At 39.2% G+C, this 22,794-nt stretch overlaps 1 protein-coding gene across 1 annotated transcript in view; it reads left to right on the forward strand.

Annotated features, from left to right (window-relative positions):
* Positions 1-791: 791 nt before the first annotated feature.
* suclg2 (succinate-CoA ligase GDP-forming subunit beta) overlaps positions 792-22,794 on the forward strand; it is a 100,753-nt gene continuing 78,750 nt past the window's right edge. Inside the window, exon 1 of the mRNA XM_084542158.1 lies at positions 792-882. Coding sequence (XP_084398284.1) covers positions 799-882 — 84 coding nt within the window. The 5' untranslated portion in view covers positions 792-798. The remainder of the gene's footprint in view (positions 883-22,794) is intronic.

Raw genomic sequence — 22,794 nt, forward strand, 5'->3', positions numbered from 1 at the left:
TTGACCCAGGGATTATTTATTTAGATTATTATGATTTATGTCCCCAATCTGGATTATTTATTGAGATTATTATGACTTGTGCCATCAATACACCTTGTGAGAAATTCACATCTTTGCAGCAGAATACAGAACAGCTGATATATTTGGTGGTATCTCATATAGTAATGATCCACCACATGAAAGCTAGTACAGATTTTGAAAGATTGACTTAAAAAAAAAAAAATCACAGTTGGATATTTTCCCCTAATAGTCCAGGTGAATTGTTCAGACAAGATTCCCAGAAACAATACTGAGGATGCACACAGTGGTAGCTGTAGCGGCTGTAGCACTGCAGGAGAGGAGTGGGTGGGATAACAAGGGAAAATCAATACTTCTTTACCTCTTTCAATAATGCCTATTGTATTCCTCTAAAATATGAGGTAGTAGAAAAATGGATCATTTAAGATTAATGACACTGAATATAATGAATCATATGTTTTCTTCTGTTCACCAAGGTGGGTTTATTTTTTCTTAGAAAATAATAGCTTTAAAAAGTAGTTTAGAAATCATGGCTGGACTTAAGAAGTATGAATTTTGATGACAGGGTGTATTTTAAATGTAGAATGTGGCACTAGTTGTAGTCCACCTCTGCATGCACCTCTTACACCTGTACAAACAGCATACACGTCCACTGAACTCCGGACCGTGTGCGCGTCTCTTCTTTAAGCCCCGCCCACATTTGCCTTTTGGCCTATGAATGTCTCGCCTCAGCTCTCATATGCTTCCGACGTCATTTCTCGTCGCTTTTGCGTGTCAAACATGGCGGCATCCATGGCATCCCAGGCTGCAGCGAGAGGACTGAGGACAGCTACATCGAAGCACATACTTCTCGACAAACTCAAGGTAGCATTGCGGCTTGTGTTGCCAAGAATGCGTCTCTCTGGCTGGTTGTGTTGTTGTGCGTCCGTTGCCATCGGCTCAGCAAGCTGTTAGCGTAGCCACCGTGCTAGCAGGGTAACGGTGGAGAGTCTGACAGATCAAAGTTGAACAGTGTGACAGTCCACTGGTGGTGTGGTGTAACCACTCTCCTCGTTGTAACCTTCAAGCCCCGCATTAACAGTAATCGTGCATGTCATTATCGTTATTCGACAGGAACTTTTAAGAAAACAAAAAACGCCCCGGAACACTTTACAAATGCTTTTCTGTGTGAATGTTGCTAAATACAGATTTTATCTGTCACTCTCGGCGTTATCATACTACATTTGTACATGTCTGTGTACCTGCTAGTTTTAGATTGACACGTTTTTATGCAAGTAAAGGCTCTTTTTAAATCTTTAATATATATATATATATATATATATATATATATAAAAGCTGTGTGAGCACATGTAAATTGTTCAATGCATGCAAGTAAAAAAAAAAAAAAGCAACTTAAGGAGACATGCTGTTCTTGAACACTACCTGCCACCAAGACATAGCTCAAAGTTTCTCACTGCAACTCAATTTAAGACAAGACCACAATGAAAAGGTTAAATCCTGCACTTTGGTCTGTTTGTGAGCCAACACAAGAGCTCACAGAATTCATCCGATTAGGTCTGTGTATGCACACAATGGCAAATGATTACAGTTGCATCGTCATCCATTTAGCAAACAAAGCATGTGGCCTAATGATTGCAAACGGCATTAACCTAATGCCGCTGAAGACTTAAAAATGAGTCGGAAATGAATCTCCCTGCCTCGTACCGACTGGCAAACAAATGCAGTCTTGTAGAGAATGAAGCGGAGTTGTGTTTTCATAATGAATTTCAAAGCTTCAGGGCAACAACATGAATAAATCAGCATGTTCTGCTGCAAACGGTGTTGTCTGTTTGATATTTTTCTGCTCGGTCGCAGTGTGAGATGTGTTCTTGTGTGCCCGTACAAATGTTTGTAACAGCTATACGGATGTCCATACAGGAAGGACAAAGCCGGGACCTGTTGACACTGTAAACATAACTCCAGCCAAGTAGGTTCACTCTGTTTGCCACTGTGTTAACTGCGCAGTTGACCTTTTGCAATCTCACGTTGCCTTTTCACGTCTTCTTTTGCTGTGTTGTCCTGATGGATTTTTGGTACTGATGCAAGGCTTTTATCTTGACATTTAGAACAGATTTCATACTGAGTGGACTAGGGTGTTTTTAATGGCTCTTGTGAATAGAGCAAAATGGACTGCGCTGAATGAATAAATGAAAATGTGTTCAATTTATATAGGAGTAAAACAATAAATTCATGTTATACCAAGTGCTTGGTATATTCCTAATAAAAAAGCTGGGGCACGAATTCTTATCGACTGCAGCTCATAGCTTTCTGATTTCTTATGGCTCTTAATCAGTGTTAGGCACGTTACTTTTAAAAACTAATTAGTTATAGTTATTAGTTACTTCTCCAAAAAAGTAACTTAGTTAGTAACTGAATTACTCCACTATAAAAGTAACTAGTTACCAGGGAAAGTAACTATTGCGTTACTAAAAAAAAAAAAAAGTTTAAATACTATCCTGAGCGTAATGTACACTTCAGATGTACGTTCTTGCCTTTTACCTCAGTGAGGTTAAAGTAGTGCCTATACTTCCACCCTGAAAACGGCAACTTCACCTCTGTTAGTAATGCCGTTTATTTTAACGCTGTTATTCCGATCACTGCTCTTAATGCTGTTGTCTCAAACCTTTTAGAAAATAATGATAATGGAACCTAACCCAGAAAGTCCTGCTTTTTGTTTAAACAGCCCATAAAGTCCATAAATATATAAATATGAAATGAATATTTGTCTCTGGCTAATGTAAGCTCTGAACTGATTGATGCAGTCTCAACACAGGAGAGTTTCAGACCTATTTTATTTTTATTTTTATTTTTTTTCTTGTCCATCTCGCATGCGCCTCACAGAAGTAAATAAGCCGCCGTTTGAATGAATCCAGGTGCCTGCACGGGCCAAGTAATGGCTTTTATTTCACTTGCATTGTAAACCCAAGCCAAAGCGTATTTTTATGCTCCAAGCTTATTTCCATACGTGTATCCAGCTTAACTGTAGTGATTGTGTGTTTGGCTCTGAGCACTTCCAAAATGTGGGTGACTTTACAACTCAGCGATTTGCCAGAACGCCTCCTGTGTAGACATATGTACGCAGAGCACTGAAGCTGCTGCTGCTGCTGTGCTAATGTGCTGTTCACTCTAAGCCTGCCGTGTAGACATGCCGTTGTAAGATTGGGTTGCCATAATTCCCAAATGATTGCCTTATTGTTTATGTATGTTGTTGATTGTACCAACACTGTTTGCACAATAGCAGGAAATGCACACTTCAGGTTGCATTTACTGTACATACTATACATACTATACATCTTCTAAAATAAGTTTTTACCCAATAAGTGAAAGGTCCCGTGTGAAAATGTTTTCTAACACCTGGATCTAGACCTGTCCTGTTCTAAATTGGTGTCAGCAACCTTTAGCCGTGGTTTGCATCACAGCATGAAGGATCTGGGTTTCATCCTACTGGCCAGCTGGGGTCGTTTTATGTGGACTTTACATGTTCTACCTGTGCCTGCGGGTGTTTTTCTATTTCCTCTCACATATATATTAATTGGTGAATGGTAACCTACAGGAAAATACAGTTGCATTTCCAATTACAATGAGTAGAAGTCATTGAAGTTAAGGCATACTTAACACTATAGTAAAAACACATCTTTCCTAATTACACTGAATAAATCACAACTTTTGTTGAAGAGTATTATTTGGCAGAAAATACAGTATGAAATAGGGTTTTCATTCAAAAATATCATGTTCATATATGTCATAATTTAGTTTGATTAAAGTTTATTAGAGGAGCTTCTGTTTATTATTTAGTGGTTAATCAAAGGATTAATCCACCACTCAACACTCACCAACAAATTAATCAACTGAAAAAAGCTGTTGCAGCCCTAGTTTGTAAAAATGTGTTCTTAAAGAATACACAGTGTCATTTCAAGTTATTTATTATTACTGATTAAACATCAAAGACACACTTTCTCTCATTTAACTTAATGAATGCCATTTGATCCAGTATCCTCAAAGCCCCTGGTCAGAATGAGATTGTCATATCATATCTCATTGGCAAAAGTGGACCCTTTAGGCTTCTGAGAGGCTGTTAAATACCATTAAATAGGTTTGTAGATGTAGCAATTAAGAAATTAGATTAAAACTAAATAGAAATAATTAGGACTATGTACAAGTTCTGTCAAATTTTCCATTTAATTACAGAAATTAACTAACTTATTACAGCTGAATTGAATGAAAACAAATAAAACGCAGCTGACTGAGATGTGTGGGATTTCCAACCTTTGCTTTTCCAACCTACAGTATATCGTGTTCAGACATAATCTACATACAAGACGCCTTTAATACTTAAGTGTAAAAAGAGTTTTGTTTTACTTGTTGCAGCAGTGGCGTATCCATAAATTGTAAAGTCTTCCAAAACTTCTAATCTCACATATATGGACTCTTATACTGGCCTGTCTTCTGATTCTCTCACACTTTCTCTTTTGCGCTCTCTCTCTTTTTCGTGCCAGGTGATAAGAGTAATGATCAGGGAGTCTCTCTGGTCTGTAGCGCCATATCAGATCCTGAACTGATTGACAGCCAGGTAACGCTGCAATAGAAACAAATAGTCTTTGACAGTATGGCAGCTAAGCTACGGAAATAAATTTGCAACGATTTGTCAGCAACAATGCAGAGGACATCACAATATTCAGATGGTTAGGCTCCAGGATGTTCATAAAGCTCATAATTTTCTCTCTCTCTCTCTCATGTTCATATATAAATCAAATCTCCTCAGTTCTTGTCTGCGCAGTGAGATAATCCTCAGGCTGTTTTTCAATGTCGCTGCACAGTGGTGAATTTGTAAACGTTTGCTAAGTTTTTACTTTTTTTTTTGTACGGTGGTCGTGCCTAGTAATAACCCAACGGTGACGAAGCCCAGCATGGTTTGAAGGTGTGCGCTGGGAAGAAAGGTGGCTCAATGAGACTCGGTCCTGAATATTTTACAGAGGAGGGTGGAGAGTCCTCTGCTTGCAACGACTTCTTTTGCTGGAACTTCAAACGACGGGAGGCTTCCCCATCTGTCTCAGCAAGAACACATTTACATTTCCTCCCCGCGAGGGATACTGGAGGACGAAGTTAGCTCTAACTGGATTTGAATATCGCTCAACAAGGTTAATAGCCATTTCTGTAGCTGGTGAGGTGCTTAGGCTTTTTCAATAATTTAGAGGGGCTGCAGTCATTAGGAAATGTTGCCAGCCTCTGAAATGGAGAATGCAATGAGTGAGCGCACTCCCATCACCTTAACTTCTGCTGTTGCTCCGGTGTAGATAATGAAGGAGAAGTGGGAGTGATGCCGAAAATTGGTTGAGAAAACAATGTCGGTGATTACAGACAGCCGTAATTCATGAAAAGCGATGTTCAGCTTATCCATCATCTTGGAAATGAGACGTTCAAACACATTCTAAGTTTGATTTATATTTCAAAATGCCATTATAAAATTGCCATCATGTGTGAACTTTTTGCAAGTTATGGGGATCTGATTGACACTATCAGAGAGAGAACATTTTGATGGTCCAACCTGCTGCCTGATTGAAATGGGTTACGTGTAATAAAGGCAGTTTTGACTTACTGTGTGAGTGTAAACATTATGTTGCAGAGCAAAATGGCTACCGAGACTGTTGTTAAAGACACCGTAAAAAAGCTAATGGCAAAGTTAAAAAGCATACCCCATCAGTAGTTGTACTTATAAAACTCCAGATAGTTTGGCTAGAAGTCAAAATTTAACCTTCTGGTTTGTTTAACCTTGGCGCTGGTGCAATGATGAGGGTTAAAGTTGTGAAAACATTTTATTTAAATTTTATTATTATTAATAAACTAGACAATTGGGGCTCTTATTAAAGTTGCAATCTCAGAGATGTTCATATAAAAATGTTAACCATCTGTCACGATCTATCACTGAATGAGGTGGTGACTGAACCCATGGCCCACAGATTAAAGTATTTCTGTAGTTCTATTTTATAATCTGGGTGTGGAATAATTCTGAATTAAGTGATTGCTAATGTAATCTTTTCAAACGGATATCTGGATATGAACATTTTGCTACTGCTGGAGCTCAAGTATTCTACTTAACTGGTAGAATACCAGTTGACTTTTATCAAGAAGCAGTAAAAGGAAGTTTAGTGGTCTTACACTTCCTACCACGTTCATCAAAAAGGCAAACAAGATGGGAGAGGCGATAAATTTTAACTATTGCAGGAATTAATGGAACAAGACGTGGCAACCACAGTGAGCCATTGGATGAAGAGCTGCAGGTGACGGACTGCACACCAGCTTTTCAGCAAGTTAACCAACACCTTTCACCTTGCCCTGCTGTTCACAGTACCTGTCTGCAGCATAAAATTAGATCACAATTCTTGATGGGGGAAAGAAAACGATTGCCTGACTTCTTTATAAATATGATAATAGTTTATTTTGCTCCGAACTCTGACTTGTAGAACTTAACATTTTCTGTTTCCACAGCCCAACTCAAAGATTTCCATTTTAACATTACTGATTCATTTTTATAGCTCAAATGGTGTATGATAGCAGTTAATGAATTGTTGCTCTCAAGTTCATATTTGTGGGTGTGAACTTTAACATAGTTGTGCACCCATGTATTACCTCCTTCTTTTGAGTGTGTTATCTTCCCTTTAAACCCCACACCTTTGAATATGACTCTCCGCGCCCTCCAATTATTAACTATGCTAATTACTGAAATCCCTATCTGTAGAGACACAACAGTCAGGTTTTCCTTTCTTAAGCCTGTCTGCAGGAGATTAGACCTGCCCTGCCTAAAGACCTGCCAATGATGCAAATCTCACTGATCTAAATCCGGAGCCATGCTCTACTGCTCCCGCCTCTATCTCTGCTCAACTGTTCTATCCCCAGCTCTGTAACGGGCAGATGTCACTTCTCTCTATGCTTAAATAGCCTGGGCACGACCTTAGCTTTTAAGAGGCAAGGGCATAGAAATCTACAAGCGGGTGGTAGTAGTAGTAATGAGACCAAAGAGCACATATTTTATGCCATACAAAGAGAATTTTATAATTTGTCTCTTTTTTTTAATAGCTGAATGGTTTTATGATTTTTTTTTTTTTAAATGTGATCCACAATATAATTGTGAGCTCTGCAAAGAAATATTCATGACTTTTAAAGCCAGTTACAGCAGAAGTATAGCCTAATCAACCTGAACACTCTCATACACCTAACTCTTTAACTGCAGCTGGTTAACCTACAGTGAGGATTTACTAGTATTGCATGCTGTTTCTTCTCATCCAAATCTACGGAGACGGTGCCAGAGTTGAGGATAGATAAAGGAACTTCTGCCATCAACTCTTATTAGCTAGAGGAGACCAGGCTTTCCGAATTAGCCAGCTAACGTTTCATGAGGCATGCTCCCGATACATGGCAGGCATTAAATGGAAATCTGCCCATGATTATTATGACATGTTTATGACAAAATTCTGCTTCTGTGCATTCGCTTTATTATTATTACAGCTTACTATACAGTGCTTGTTCAATTGCGTGACAGTCTGTATTTATGAGTTGCCGTTAAGTAGCAAAATGCCACTTCATTAGCAGAAAAACATTCTACTGAAATCAGTATGGAAATGAGTCTGACAGTTCCTCTGAGGACTGCTCTCTGTGATTCAGCCTGTGCTCATGGAAGTGGACACTGTAAAGTTCCCCTTTAAATTCTTCGCGGATGGTTAGCTAAATGGATGGGGAAAAAGAGGAGTTCATAACCTGAATGGGAACAAATCAATTACATAGAATTGGTGAACTGGCAATCTGTTAATTTCTTAAACATTTGATAATGCCCCTTAAGGAGCATTCTGGTTAATTAACTCTGCAGTCATTTGTCGTCACTAATTAGGCAGTGTCATTTCAAAGGGTTGGGGTCTGGCCATGACAAGTAATGAGGATTTTAACCTCACCAGACATCTGGGGATACTGCTTCATAAAATGTGATATTCCGTGCCTCTGGAAACTCCAGCTGTCCATTGGCTATGGTTTAGAGCAAAATGCATGACTTTGCACAGGTGAAAGTTAGACCCTTCATTAGGACAGGAAGAAATATGCAAATTAAAAACCAAGTACTGCAGAACTGATATGTAAATGTGGTAAATGATATGCAAATGTTCAGATTAATTATTCTAATTACTACTGTCTTATTTAATGATCATTTCTACACAAAAAAGCTGACAATCCATAGGCTTAGTTGAAATAGCACTGATCAGTCTTCATTTATCCAAAAAAAAAAAAACAACAACTTAACAACGAAGAAGACATGTAATTTTCTAACAAACGAAATGATAACAACTGTTAGAACCTTGTCTTACTCACTGGATGTAGACAGGAGAAACTGTTCACATATTTCACAAGGCGTAATTATGATTCTATCCCAACTATGAAAAACTATTTATACAGCATATGGCACATAGAATAAGATCATGCGTTTTGTATCAGTCTGTCTTTAAATTGTCGTAATAAGTATGATGAAAATATGTAAGATTAAATAACGTATCAGCGAATAAATCTTTTTTATAGTGGACAGTTGACTTTTAGCTAGTTAACGTTACGTCTGGAGTTGTTTCCTTCGGGTTTTGACCAACTCTCTTTAAATAATTTTAAATCTCCATGGTCTAAAAGTCAAGAGCACAAACACTGGATTTTAAAAAGTGGCAGTGAAGTAAATTTTTATTAGTGAAAAACACAAATGGCTTCTCATGCTACGTGAATTGTCCATGCTGTTTTCTCCGTATGGTTAAAATCTGTACAGAGCAGGGAGCAGGTGTGTGGAGGGTCTGGGTGAGGCGGCTTTGGGGAGGGGAGAGTGGGCCAAAGTTTCAGTCGTCCTTTTGGCAGTCTAACCAGTAGTGGAGACATTTCATTTTGGAACAAAATACTGAACTGCTCTATTAGCATGGAGGCAAATCTGGGCCAAAAGTTTCATTAACTTGGAAAAAAAGATTTTAAATTGAAAGACAAAATTTTGAACCTTGAAAAATACTCGTACTCAAGTAAGTATAGGGAAAGTTTATTTCAGTTTAAAGTAGATTTTGATTCAGTTCTGGAATTCTTTCATGACGGCAACGTGATTGAGGAAGTTCCTCAGCCGTTGTTTTCATGGTGTCACTCATGATTCCACGTACCTCTCACTGTATATGCCACTCCCCATGCAAAATCAAGGCCAAAAGAGTAAAACTGAAAAACGTACAGTCAGAAAGTGAAAAACAAAAATAAGTTTCAGAACTGTATAAAGGTGAGAATATCTGCAACTGAACTTTAATATCAAAATATAAATAACAGTCAAAAATGAAAATTAGTCATTTATTCAAAAAAATTCCAGAACTGAATCAAAATGATCTCTAAACTGAAAGAAACCTTCACTACACTTACTTTTAGTTTGAGTACAATGTTGTAATTTTAAAAGTTCAAGATCAAAATTTGAAAATTTGATCTTTAAATTTCAAATCTGTTTTTCAGCTTAATGAAATGTTTGGCCTAGATTTGCCTCCATATACTACATACTAGTGTATTAGCCTTGAAGCCAGACCAGCTTCACTGCCCACACATTTTTTGTAGTGGGAAGTTGGTCTGGAACCCCTCGGTTGGGAGCTTATGATCAGGCAAAGATCTGCTGGCCCAGTGAAACTGTGGGCAGGGATCGCCCGAAGAGTTATTGTCTTACACATGACCCGAGACCTGTGGAGTTGAATTTGTTTACACCAAAATTACTCTGATTAGTTGTAGTATTGCGTGCAAAGCTTATTTTCCTCGCCTCTCTATCGGTTTATGCTCCATAATGAAATCCAAATGGCATGTTACCAGACTCCTATTCTGATAAGAATTGAGTCTTACCACACCAGTGTACTAGTGTTTATGAAAATTGCCACTGTTATGCTCACTCAATAAGGCTTCTACTGGGGGGGGGGGGGGCACCTTCATGATGTTTTCAGTTTCCTAAAACGTCTACTTTTTCTGGCAGTTGAGGAAACAATCAATAAGGCAAGTCATCCCAAATTTTGACAGTCTGGTAGTACTCTGCAGTCCTTTGAAGGAAATCACTTGGATGACATCCATAGTCTTGAAACAATCTTGAAGCCCTTTTGAAACACTCCTGATTGGGCTCCAGTAAACTTCTTTTCAGTTCTTAAAGGAGTGTCAGGTGGGCCGCATCAATACAGATTTGCAGTGTCCTCATGAATATGCCTGCTTAAAATTATGGCTTATCCTCACAAGCGTTGAAATACCCATAGCCTTTCTTTAGTTTTGCCTAGACTCTCCTAGGAATCAATCTGGAATTGACCTATTGACATTTTCTCTGAAAGGAGCCACACTGTGTCCAGCCATCAAGACCTCTTAATGGTGGTACACTCTCGGTGATGCAGTTTACTGCCTTAATGCAGCTCTTCATGATGCACATAAAAGCTTTATCTATAGTCATAATGTATAAACTGTTAGAAAAAAATACCCATAAGGTAATTTGTTACTTTTTATTGACATCTGAAAGGTGGTGAGGGATGGAGGCTCTTGTTAAGGTGTCCTATAAGGTATTGATTGGCTCATGCAGCAGATACCACTTTGCGCGCGGCTTCCGCATCATCTATCATAGCGCTCTTTTCAACATGTCTGCTGCTTCACTAGCAGAGCACTGAGTACCTTAGGTTGTCATAGTGCTCACAGAGAGGCAACAATTTCCACCAAATACTAAGTTTGAGTTTTACTTGTCCATGTATAGAAAAATACAGACATTCTATGCAACTGTCACAAAGTTTGATATTTTTATTGTTTTTTTTTTTGTTTTTTTTTACTGGTTTGCATACATGTTAGATGATTTCTGAGTATAATGTTTCTGTTTTTTTGTCAAGTCAAAACCGACAAAATGTTGCGCTCACTCGGACATCAAAGGACATTCACCATTGAGAATTTGGGTATTCCTTCTCACATTTTCTTAAGAAGTTTGCTCTATTGACTTACCTATTAAAAACAGCCAATTAGTTATGTGTCAGTGGATTAATACTCATCATTTCAATTGTACAATAATGTTACTGAGTTCTCCGTTCTAACCCTGTTGTATTGCCAAAGTAAGAATTTCATTGATATCCAAATGAGTCATTGTTAATTACATGATGATTATATTACCTTATGTGACATTTTATGTGTGATGATTGGATGTATTCATAATCATTTACTACTGCCATGTACGACTTTTATGACATTACTAAAAGATGCAAGGTCTGGGCCGTTAAAGCCACAGTGCTGGAGTCCCTTGTTAGATAAATAGCCTGGGCTGACAGATAATGTTCTCTTTGTGTTACCAACTGCCGGGGCAGAATCACATATTCACTATTAGCTGGATCCTGTCTAGCTCCACTTCCAAGTTACAAATGCGTTTTTTGACCTGCGCTGTCACCTCTTTGAATTTTTGAGGGACAGATTGACGAGCAGCGCAGCATTGACTGGCTGCTGTTTATGGGGCCTGATCACTGGTGATTGCCTGCTTTGTAACCTTCCCCTGTAAATTAAGGCTTATGGCTCTAATAAATTTCCAAGGGAGCCACAACTACTCTGTCAGACGGTGACTTTTTGACATTGTTCCAATCTCTCATAGTGATAAAGACAACTGGTTTAAATTAGCCCTAGGATATTGACTGCTTAGGTTTAACAGAAGGGCAAACGACAAAGTAGTGGCATGTCTTGAAATGACTTTGCAAAGTGCCACGATCAGACATCCCCTCACTGTGATGACACTTCTCACAAGTGTGGTTTGACATTGTGCATCCTGCTCTCAACTAAACATGAGACTGCACAGTCTTGTGCCTCTTAGGATGAAGAGAATTCCTGATGTTGCATGATGCCGTGCCGAACACCATATGGTCAAGCCAAAGAAGTTATTTGGGAATAGCACTGCATATACTAAGATTTTGTCCTTCAGTTCCACCCGTGGATCAGCACAGCTGCGACAAGGACTTGGCAATCTGATGCATCTGCTGCCATAGCACTGTCTGTCCCATCTGCGTCTTTGTGTCAGGGAACAACCGCTCTCACTGCTCCATGAAGAGAGCAGCTTTATAGCATCGAAGTTTATTCAGCACATTTCAAGGTTCAGACTTTTCTTATATCCTCCTCTTTATTTTTGTAAACTTTCACAGGTCAGTTTAGTGTAGGAACACGATTTAGCTGCATGTCAGCAACTTCATCAGTAATCTTTGCATGAGTCTTAACGATTAGATGGGACACTCAGTTGCCAGTTCATTAGGTACGCTAGTGAAAATAAATGCATTGTAATGTGACAGTCCTGCACTAAATCTGGACTTCATAAAGGTATTCAGAAGATATATTAAGTAATGCACAGTATTCAACATTTGTTTAAAATTGTTACAATCATACAGAAACACAGTTACGCCTCTAATAGTCATCTGTGCATGAACAGAAGATAATTTTGTATATCTTATGGATGACTATGAACTTTTTTTCCTGTGTAACTAGATTTAACTAATTCCAGAAAGCAATGCATGATTATTTTTACCTGAACAGTCTATTTTAGCTATTTTTCTTACATAATTCTGTTCCGTGAAGACTATGTTTTAAGCTAATAGGAGCACATGTCTTTGATTAAGTGATTTTTATTTAGTTTGTGGCATCATATATGATATATATATATATGTATAACCAGCTATACCATGCTTTATGTATCAACCTTAGACACCAACAATTTTGATGAACTTCTGTTGAAACTCACACAGGTCTGCACTTCACTGTCTGAGTTTTTCCAAACGTAGAAATCATCATCAAACCCTTCACCAAATGCACTTTTAAGATCTAACAGAAAGTAGTACATTATATTTTTGGCTTGAAAAAAAAGAAGTTAGTCTCCACCTCTGCTACAGAGTATTGCCATGACATTTTGTGATCACTGGCAGAATGTCAAGACTCTTGCTGCTAGCCTGCTAAAAGCACAGTTCTTTCTCTGAATAAGTGCTTTGACAATGTGACTTCAGCGTCACCTCTACCTGATTTGAATTTTGTAGTAAAGGTCTTTTTGGCACTTTTGCATCAATAGCAAAATGCATCTGCAGAAGTGTAAGAGAGATCACGACAGACTATTAGTGGAGACTTCATGGTTAGTTATGGTGTCTGCCTACCTCCTGTGTGTCCTTACTTACTTTGGAACCTGGTTTTGATTCGCAATATCAAGATGTGTTCCTTAAATGTTTGTCTGACTCCCTCAACCTTCCTTCCGTATGTTAATAGAGTGTATTATTGTTCATCATTGTCACCACTCCATCTCTCCTGCTGCCTCTTCTTTCAGTTTCACTTGGATGCATTTATGAGAAGGACCTTGAGTGCTTTTGTGTGTAGTAGAGTTTGCAGTGAATTCTTTATCCCATCTTGGGCCCATGGCATACAACTCTGTTTATGCCAGTGTCTCTTCACCAGTGTGCTCAGCACATCCCGTGCATGTCTATTCTGGTATTCTTTGTGTGTGCATTAGGAATAAGTAGAGCAGTACTTAGGTAGACGGACTGGGTAGGGTTGTCTCTCGAGTGCTGCTGATGATAATTACTGTAGAGAGAGTGTCTCAAGGGACTGCAGGCCAGCTGCCTGCTTTCCTGCCTGCATTGCTGCCATACTGCCATCCACCCCTGGCTGGTTTCTTCCGGGGCAGACGTATAGCACTCAGATTATTGCTCTCCTGTCAAGACCACGGTTGTATCATAACTTTCCTATCAGACAGCATCATAGGAGAAGTGACTGACCATGACTGTATCATTTCCCAAAGCCCTTCCTTCTTTTTTTTTTTTTTTTTTTTTTAACATTTCTGTGATGTGAAAATCACTGTGATATATTGTAAGGCTGGTAAAGGCAAACCTTTTTACTTTGCTATGTGCCTTAACCATTAATGCACCAAAATGAACCTTTATTTTTGAATGGAGTTGTTCCCCTTTAAGGATATCTTAAGGGAAATTTATTTTGATGACAGAAACCTGGTGTTGCATGGTTTTGTGGGTTAAGATCTATTTTTATAAGAACATATATCACCAAATGTGTTTGCTGATAAAGCCACAGGTTGTCTCCTTTTTATTTCTAGCCTCAGTTTGGTGCTGGTGTTGGGACACTGGTGCCTGCATCGCTTGAGTTTTCATATTAGCGTTTTCTGTTGGAAGAATGATCTTGGTATATGATATGCTGCATCTGTTCTTTAGTTTGCATATTTATCTGTAAAGTTTTGTTAGTACAGAATTACACAATATACAGCTGCTGGGAAGAAGAATTTCATAATACTAGAAGTTTCCCATTTTAATGATTTTCTTTATTCCTATTTCTCAACAATTTGGTGGTTTTATCTTATAATGTGAAGACTCGCCTTTACCAGTCTGACAGCACATCACAGTAAACTGTTGGATTGGTTACAATGTTGGATGAATATTATACTAGAGCTAGGTTTCAAATAATCAGGTAAATGTATGTAGAAATAATGTATGGAGCTCAAAAACTGAGCTGACATGATGTTGACATGGTTTTCTTCAAACTGTGTTCTGCCCCAGGCACAGCACGCCTACAAAGTCAAGCTACAGTGTTCTGGATAAATGTACACAATCGCACAGTCTACTTGAGTACTAATATAGACATTCCACATACATCATTAAATGACCAGTTATACCTCACACATCAGCAGTCAGTCTTGGTCTTGGTTGTACACTCTCATATTCTTTAGATGTACGCCTAAACATCTAAGGCTGAATTTGAGAAGTCGCCATTTCCAATTGGGGGAAGAGAAGACATGACTTTATGTGGTATATATACAGTTTGCTTTGGTATCTAGTTTCTATTTTAACTGTTGACTGCCGACTGAAAACAAAGTCTACCACAAACCCTGCCAATCCAAACACAGTAGGCTTTTAGTCAAGGGGGTCCTTAAGTAAACAGGAACACAGGGGTTTAAACTGATTGTTTCAGTCAGTGGATGAACTGAGATAAATAACAGTGAAACACAAATCTTCTCTTGTGGAATTCCGAAAGAAAAACAGCTTTAAATGAGCATAATGGGTCCCCTTTAAAGGTTCCCCAGTCAGAATGTTGCTGTCTGATCCTTGTATGGTGGTGCCTTAACCACTAACCTGCCAAAATGCCCCTTTTAAGAAAGATTTATTTTGATTCTTGAAGCAATGTGTGGCATGTTTTTATTTGAGTTAAGATGTACTGTTAATGAGGACACACAGGACCGAATGCGTTTGTTGATAAAGCTTCATTTTTGCTTCTAGTGGTGTTGAGCATTGCTTGAGTTTTCCAGGGCAAATTTCTAAGAAGTAGTCGGTGTCAACAATGACACTGATTGACACTGATTGTGTCAATTTGCTTGGAAAAATTACACTTGAACATACTTCTGCTATTATATTCTATAGTCTAGGTCCACCCCCGATCGTGATGAGTCCTGCTGCCTGGAATGCTGAAAATACCTGAAAAGCCCAAACCCGATCATCAAAAGTGTGAGAAATCTTTAAACTGGGACCCAGTAACTAAAAATGAAACCACCCACCCCATAGCACAGTTGCTAAGCTCGAGGACCTTAACAGAAAACATATGCCAGCTTTCTAACACACGCACAAAAAAAACAAAACAAGACAACTGCATCAGCATTTGCAGTATTTATCTTATTTTTGGTCGGCATTCAAAGCCTGGGAGTTGTCATTGCATCCTTTTCTGAACTCAACAAAGACTCCCTAGAGCCGATGCTAATCATTAGCATGGCAACACTGCTTTGCAGTGCATTTGCAAGTTTTAAGCAGTTTGTTTTTGTAAATACAGACCTTTAAAATTAAACGACATAGATTTTCTTTTGCGCTATGTGAGTGTAAGCAACCTTTAGCAGATAAATAATACAGCTGTGGGTGGCACAGTAGGGAAATGGGTAGCCTCACAGCATGAAGGCTCTGGGTTTGAACTTGATGGCTGGCAGGGGCCTCTCTGTGCGGAGTTTGCTTGTTCACCCCGTGCCTTCCTCTCCCATTCCAAAGACATGGCAGTTTGGTTGTAGGTAAGCAATAACAGATGATGGCTGGATGAAGACCAAGTTTAAAATGAGAATGATAAGAATTCATGTTAAAATATGTCATTGTCATGTAAAGGACAGTGAATGGGGGAAATAGATGAATTTCTGTTTATTTAGTGATTAACTGAAGGATTAATTGACTAAGAAAATACTCAGTAGATTTATTGAAAAAGCTATTGTTTTTATTTATTTCTTGAAAACAATAACTGATAGACTAATAGACTGAAAAAATAATTGTGTTGCACCCCCACAAGAGTGATATGAATATCACTCTTGCTTTAGAATTTTCATCCATATGTGTTTTTCCATCTCATAACGTAACCTGCTTGATCAAAGGAAAGTCGGTGTGCTATTTTATGCATTGTAAATAGTACAGAGACAAACAAAAAAGAACAATTACACGCCTCAAATGCGCTAACTAAAAACAGTGTTTATGGAGTCATCATTGCAGCATTAAAACAATCAAGAAAAAAAGGCAATTTGTTACTCACTAGTAATTCTTTTGCACCCAAAGTATCTTCACATGTTGTGTGGTTACACATGGTTTGTTCTAGATAGTTAGCTAGTCACAAAATGTAAATATAGATGTTAAGAATACTATACTGATGAAGGGTGGGATGGATCATGTATTCTGAACAGCACTGGTCTTTGTATTTTATATATTAGTCAGTCATTTGCTAGTGCTTACTCTGTATTTTGGTTTTCCTGACATAAGCAAGAGTTGTTACACTTGCCATGATGGGTGCATGGAGAACAAACCGGAAGGTCTGTCTCCCCTTAAGCCCTGACAGCCATGATTTCCAAAACTAGTTCCAAGTTTGGATTTATTTGACCACAGGACAGTTTTCCGCTTGCATTGTGGAACCTGAAGATTGTGGCTATTCAAAATAATTTTCCAGCCTGTCTCCTTTGTGAAGAGGTTTCTCTGGATCATCTGAATCTTTAATCAATATGTGTACCATATGTAAAGAAATCCCCAAATCCTCTGTGCTGCATTGGAAAATGTTATTCTCAAATGAACTTTGAACTCTTTGCCAATGCAGCCTTTTGAAAAGAGGTGAACTCTCACCTACATTACTTTGAAAAGACTTTCTGAGAATAATGCCTCGGAGAGCCTTTCCAAAGTAAAGATAAGGTAAGGAGACTTTAACAGTTAACCTAATTAGTTGTGAGATGTAGTTCTGTTCTGTGGTTATTTATTTACATTTTACACAGCATCCAAACCTTTTTCAGAAACTGGGTTGTACTAAACTTGTTAGAGATGATAGATTGGCAATGAAACCAAGAAACAAATGAAAGTGTGTGTTTATAGCAGAAGAAAACTTAAACTAGGCTACACTGGCTGCACTCGTCATCAGAGGGCCTGAGTGTATATGTATAATGGACCAGGTGCTTGTTATCTGTATCCTTACATCATCTCTTTAATTTGCCTTTTTGTTTTTGGTCTAAAGCGCTGCGTAACTGTTTAGAAGAGTTCTATTTGAATAAAGTTAAATTAATAATTCAAATGTGCACTTATGGGTAATGTTAAAGTATCAACATCCGCTTACTGTTGTAAAGTTAAAGTTCTGGATGAGTTCCATGCAGGCTACATATCAAGGTTTTAGTATTATTAGAGTTAGTAAGAGGCCATCTCTAATACAGGCTGTCTGTGGGTCTGGTACAACGTAAAAAGTGCCCTAGGTTCCTTTCCATTCTCTGTCATATTGCCCAAGGTAACTGTCAGCGCCTGGAGGGCCACCTCCAGCCCCTCCTGACTTCTTCAGTAAGCAGCAGTTACTATTTTGGAAAGCCTGTATAGCTTTTTCATCCCAGTCCCCCTTTCTTTGCGTGACTGGAGAACTATACCAGTTGATATGTATTGGTTTAAGTTTCTAGTTTTGCTAGTTTGGGAAGACTCTTCTTTTGTCCTAGTTTTAACAAATTAAAATTTTTCTTGTTGTTTTTATTTTTTTTTGCCTATGATTGTTTTTGTCATCCACCAGTTTAAGTTCTCACCTTTTGACCCTGTGTACTGAAGCAATGTTCCTGTTGACCATGTGATGGGAAAATCCACCCTTACTAGCAATACTCCTGTACTGTTAGAAGTTCCCCCCGTGGTGCATATTTCGTAATTTCCCAAATCTAATTTCACTTTGAGAATTTCATTTCAAGTTTGTGTTGAGATCACAGGTCAAAATAACTGTTGGATGTATGATTTAGAGCTCCACCTCGTAGTCGCTCGATCAAATAGATGATAGAAAATGAATTGGTTACCAACTGTTTGGATAAGTGAGTGATAATTTTAATAATATCTGCACCTTGTAGCTTCTCAGATCCAAGGACTTTTCTTTGTCACGCAACATTATATGATTATAGCATATTGGAATACACATTACAATTATTTGAAGGCAAATCTTCATCAACATTTGAAGGTGCTATTTTTTTTCAAACAAATAACAATAATTGATAAAATGGCATTTTAATTTGTCTTGAAAATCATTGTTATTCTTGCCCTACAAAAATTAGTGGTCTTGGAGTCTGCAGAGGCTTACGCTCCATACTTACTTGCACCAGTGGAGTTGGGATTCCCTCTACAGAGTGGCATTGCTCAGTTAGCCATCATCAGTGTATCACAATGAGCGTAGAGTGCTCTGGCTTTGCTAACATAATATTTGCAAGCTTGACCAGACCAGTTCACTTGGATCAAAATTGAACCTGATTTGTTAAAAGAACTGGGTTTAGATAAAATGAAAAATCGGATTCAAATTGTTATTTGAGAGGTCCAATATTGATTCATAAAATCCTTGCATCGATTTAATAAAAAGGAAAAAAAAGAAAGCCATGTCTTGCATCCTCTTGTTGGAAGTCTAGCTGTGGTCTCGCAAGACTGGTTTTGCATGACTTGTCTTGCAAGACCCCGCAACGACACTAATCCACATGTGAGGGAGATCCAAAACATGACAGAAGCTACAACTCTGAGAGCACTGTCAGGCCTGAAAGCTGATGTGTGGCAGCATTTAGGATTTAGTGTATGATGACAGAGAAGAGCTAGAAAAAAGCAAAGCCATAAACAAGATGTGCCAACTAGTGGTAAGATATTTTGAGAATACAACAATTCTCAGAAAACGATAACATTAGTTTTGTGAAGATCTCCTTAAATAAGGAAAAGCATTTGAAAACACAAGGATCTTAAACTGAATCGATATTGAATTGAATCGACTCAAAACATTGTGAATCGCAATCAGGTCAATGAAGGCAATCGGTAACAATCCCCAGCCACAGTGGTTATATGTGTCTTGGTGATCTTTGTGATGGGACTTTCTGTTGAAAATATGTTTAACCAGGTCCCTTGACCGGCTCTCATTTGCCTTTTTATTTTAAGCATAACATAGACCAAGAGACTGACAGATGGAGACATGCATCCAGGCAGCAGAGCTGATCCTCCTTAGGCAAAGAGTTGGATGGCAGGGGAAGTGCATGTTTTAAGAGAGAAGGCCCTGCAGGTACCTGACAGCAGTCAAATGAGTCCACAAAACAGAGAAAACTTGTTTGGCAACTAGGCTTGTTAAGGCTTTATGAATATGTTCCGCTAAAGTGGACATGTAGAATTGACTGACAGGCAGAAAAAGAGTGAATCCTTAAAGCCATACACAGCAGACACGTTTTGGTCAGCAGACAGACAGATCCATATTGTCTATGTTCATTTTCCATTCTTCAAAATTGTGTCTTTTATAGGTTGTATACCTGTACAGGTCTTTTGCAATTCTGCAGTCGATATCTTGCCCTACCTTTGAACCCCTTGTCACTGCTGCAAAAGAGTCACATCATCAGTATTCACTGTTATAGCGTGCTTTGCGAGATTGACTTGCATAGGTCCACATATACACATAGAAGCTGCAATAAGTCAAACACGCAAATAGTAACGTATTGCAGAGGTGACCTGCAGATGCCCCTCGTTTTTGTATTCAGTTATGCAAAAGAAGGGGCCAGTATATATCAGTGTGCAGTGTTTTTCTAGAAAAACAACCCATTTTGACTTTAATGAACCCTCCCAACAGGCTCTCACGAGAGTTGGAATGGAGAAAGCATGCTAATACAGTGTGCTGGGGCACAAAGAGGGTTGGTTCTGGCATGCGTGGTGGATTACTGGCCATGCGTTTGATTGTACTTGGTTTTAGATGAAATAAAGGCTTTGGCTTGGCGCTTGCCAATTAAGTGATCATGTCAAGCTCATTACTTTTTAATCACTAATAACCATTAAAGGTTAGTTGGGGTTGCGTTTCACTCACTCCAGCACAACATACTCCGTTCCAATGCCCCTGCCCTGTGTTCCTTTCCTATCCCCTTTGTGAATGATGTAGTTGCTAATGCCATAAAATGACACAGAGTGGTCTTATCATGCCCCATGCACCACTGAATCAAGCTGGAGCCTAAAACCAGAAATATACTGAATGTGCATTCACAGTCTTGCACAACAGCTTTGCTTATGACACTTAGTTTCTACTGTGTCAAGACTTCAAATATGTATTTGTTCTCTGGAATTCATTCTTCATTATGTATTCATTGCGGTTTATATGATACGTTTGTACATATGCATATAATATGTTTATTGGGTTCTTATTCACACATGCAAATAAGTTCAGCATATTCTGCCAGTGTCTGAATATTTTAACATAGATTAGCAGCTTTGGCACTCTTTGGTCTTTTGTCTGTGCAATTTGTTGGATGGAAACACCACAATTGGTGCGCAATATTTTAATGTTTAAAAGAAAACAACAAAAACCATGATTACTCTGTTATAACCATAAGTATGTTCTTGGATAGAATTACAGTAGATTTCACTTCAGCTACTGTATATGGACCAAACAACCACTACATTAAAACTACTACAAACTATATTCCTGTAGTACCCTATAATGGTAGTATCTGCAACAAACTATACAAGAACATCTTTACATCATATTTGGAGCTTTGGACCTGGCATTCATGTGGATTTTACTTAGACATGTAGCACCCACCCACCCAGACCAGACACCCCCACCCCATACTAATGACAATACTTGATGGCAGCAGCCATCCCCAACAGGATTCATTCAGATTCATATTCACAAAACTAAAAAAAAAAGAAAAAAAGAAAAGAAAATTGTCCCCGGGGGGCAATTTAAGGCACAAGTGAACAGCTTGACGTGCAAGTACTGACATTTTAAGGAGCAAAAAAACAGAAATAGAACAAAATACAGCGTATATACAAGTTACCATGGCATAAATGTTATAACTTTCCAAAATGTCCATGGAGAATGTAAACGGACTGTATGAGTAAAGTGACTAAAGTGCAAATGTAAACAGTAAACAGTAGTTACAGGGACTATATATTTACAAGTTATAGCTGAGGTAGAATCGGTAATAAATAAAAACAACCAAGAGTCTCTGGTATATGAGTATGGGGGTGGGGGGCAAGGGGCGGTGTGACTGTGCTATGGTTGTGTGTGAGCTGGAGAAGAGTCAGAGAGAGAGAGAGAGAGAGAGAGAGAGAGAGCGCGAGTGTGGTGAGGAGTTGAGGAGGAGGATGGCTTTGGGGACGAAGGTGGTCTTTCTCCTCTAAATTCTGCAGGCGGGGCAGCGGAGCCATGGTCCAGAGGGGAGCCACTGAAATGCTGAGTGGAGGACGTGTGAAGGGTCTTTGGAGAATTTTCCTGCTAGGGTCAGTGTCTGTTGGTCGTGAATGTGAGTGAGAGTTCTTACGGGCAGGCCAATGATCTTAGAGCAGACCGAAACAGTGCTCTGCAATCGGTTTCTGTTGTGGAGGCTGATGGAGTGGAACCAGCAGGTTATTGAGAAGGTGATGATTCTCTTAATAAAACCGAAATAAAAAGTCTGTAGAATGTCTTTGCTGACTCCAAAGGAGCTGAGTTTCCTCAGGAGGTAAAGACGTTACTGGCACATTCGAAGAGTCTCTTCAGTGTTGGAGGAGGATTTCAGCAGGTTGTCAAAGATGGTGCCCAGATACCTGAACTCCTCGACCAGCTCCACTTGCTTCCTATGTATGATGGTGGTGGCTGCTGTAGTCAGGTCCCTCTACTTCTTTGGAAAAAGTCACCACCATCTCCTTGGTTTTACTGACGTTCAGTTCCAGGTGTGAGCTGTCGTACCACTCTGTGAACTCCTGAAGAGCTGGTTCGTGGTGATACGAGGGGCCCGACAGCAGAGGCAGGAGAACTGTGTCGTCAGCGTGCTTGACCAGGTGGCAGTTGGGCTGTGTGGATCTGCAGTCATCGGTGTATAGGATGAAGAGCAGGGGTCATAGCACGCGGGCCTGGGGGGAGCCTGGGGGGAGCCTGGGGGGAGCCGGATGCAGCCTGACACAGACACACACACACACAAAAACGGTTTAGGAACAACTCAGAAAACATGAAGAACAGCACAAGGCGTTGACCTGGCCTCCAAATCCACTGGATCCCAAACTGATCAAGTATCTGTGGGATGATCCACAGAGGTCCCTCCCCTCAACTCATAGGACCCAAAGGCCCCCACTAACAACATTCTGTTGCCAGACACCACAGGACAACCTCAGAAGGCCCATGTCCATTCTCTGATGAGTCACAACTTTTGGAGGGAGACCTACACAATATTAGTCATAATGTTTGCCTGATCTGTGTATATATGGGCCCATTATTTCAAAGCAGGTGCCC

The sequence above is a fragment of the Chelon labrosus genome, assembly GCF_963514085.1.
Source record: "Chelon labrosus genome assembly, chromosome: 4".
NCBI classification, from domain to species: domain Eukaryota; kingdom Metazoa; phylum Chordata; class Actinopteri; order Mugiliformes; family Mugilidae; genus Chelon; species Chelon labrosus.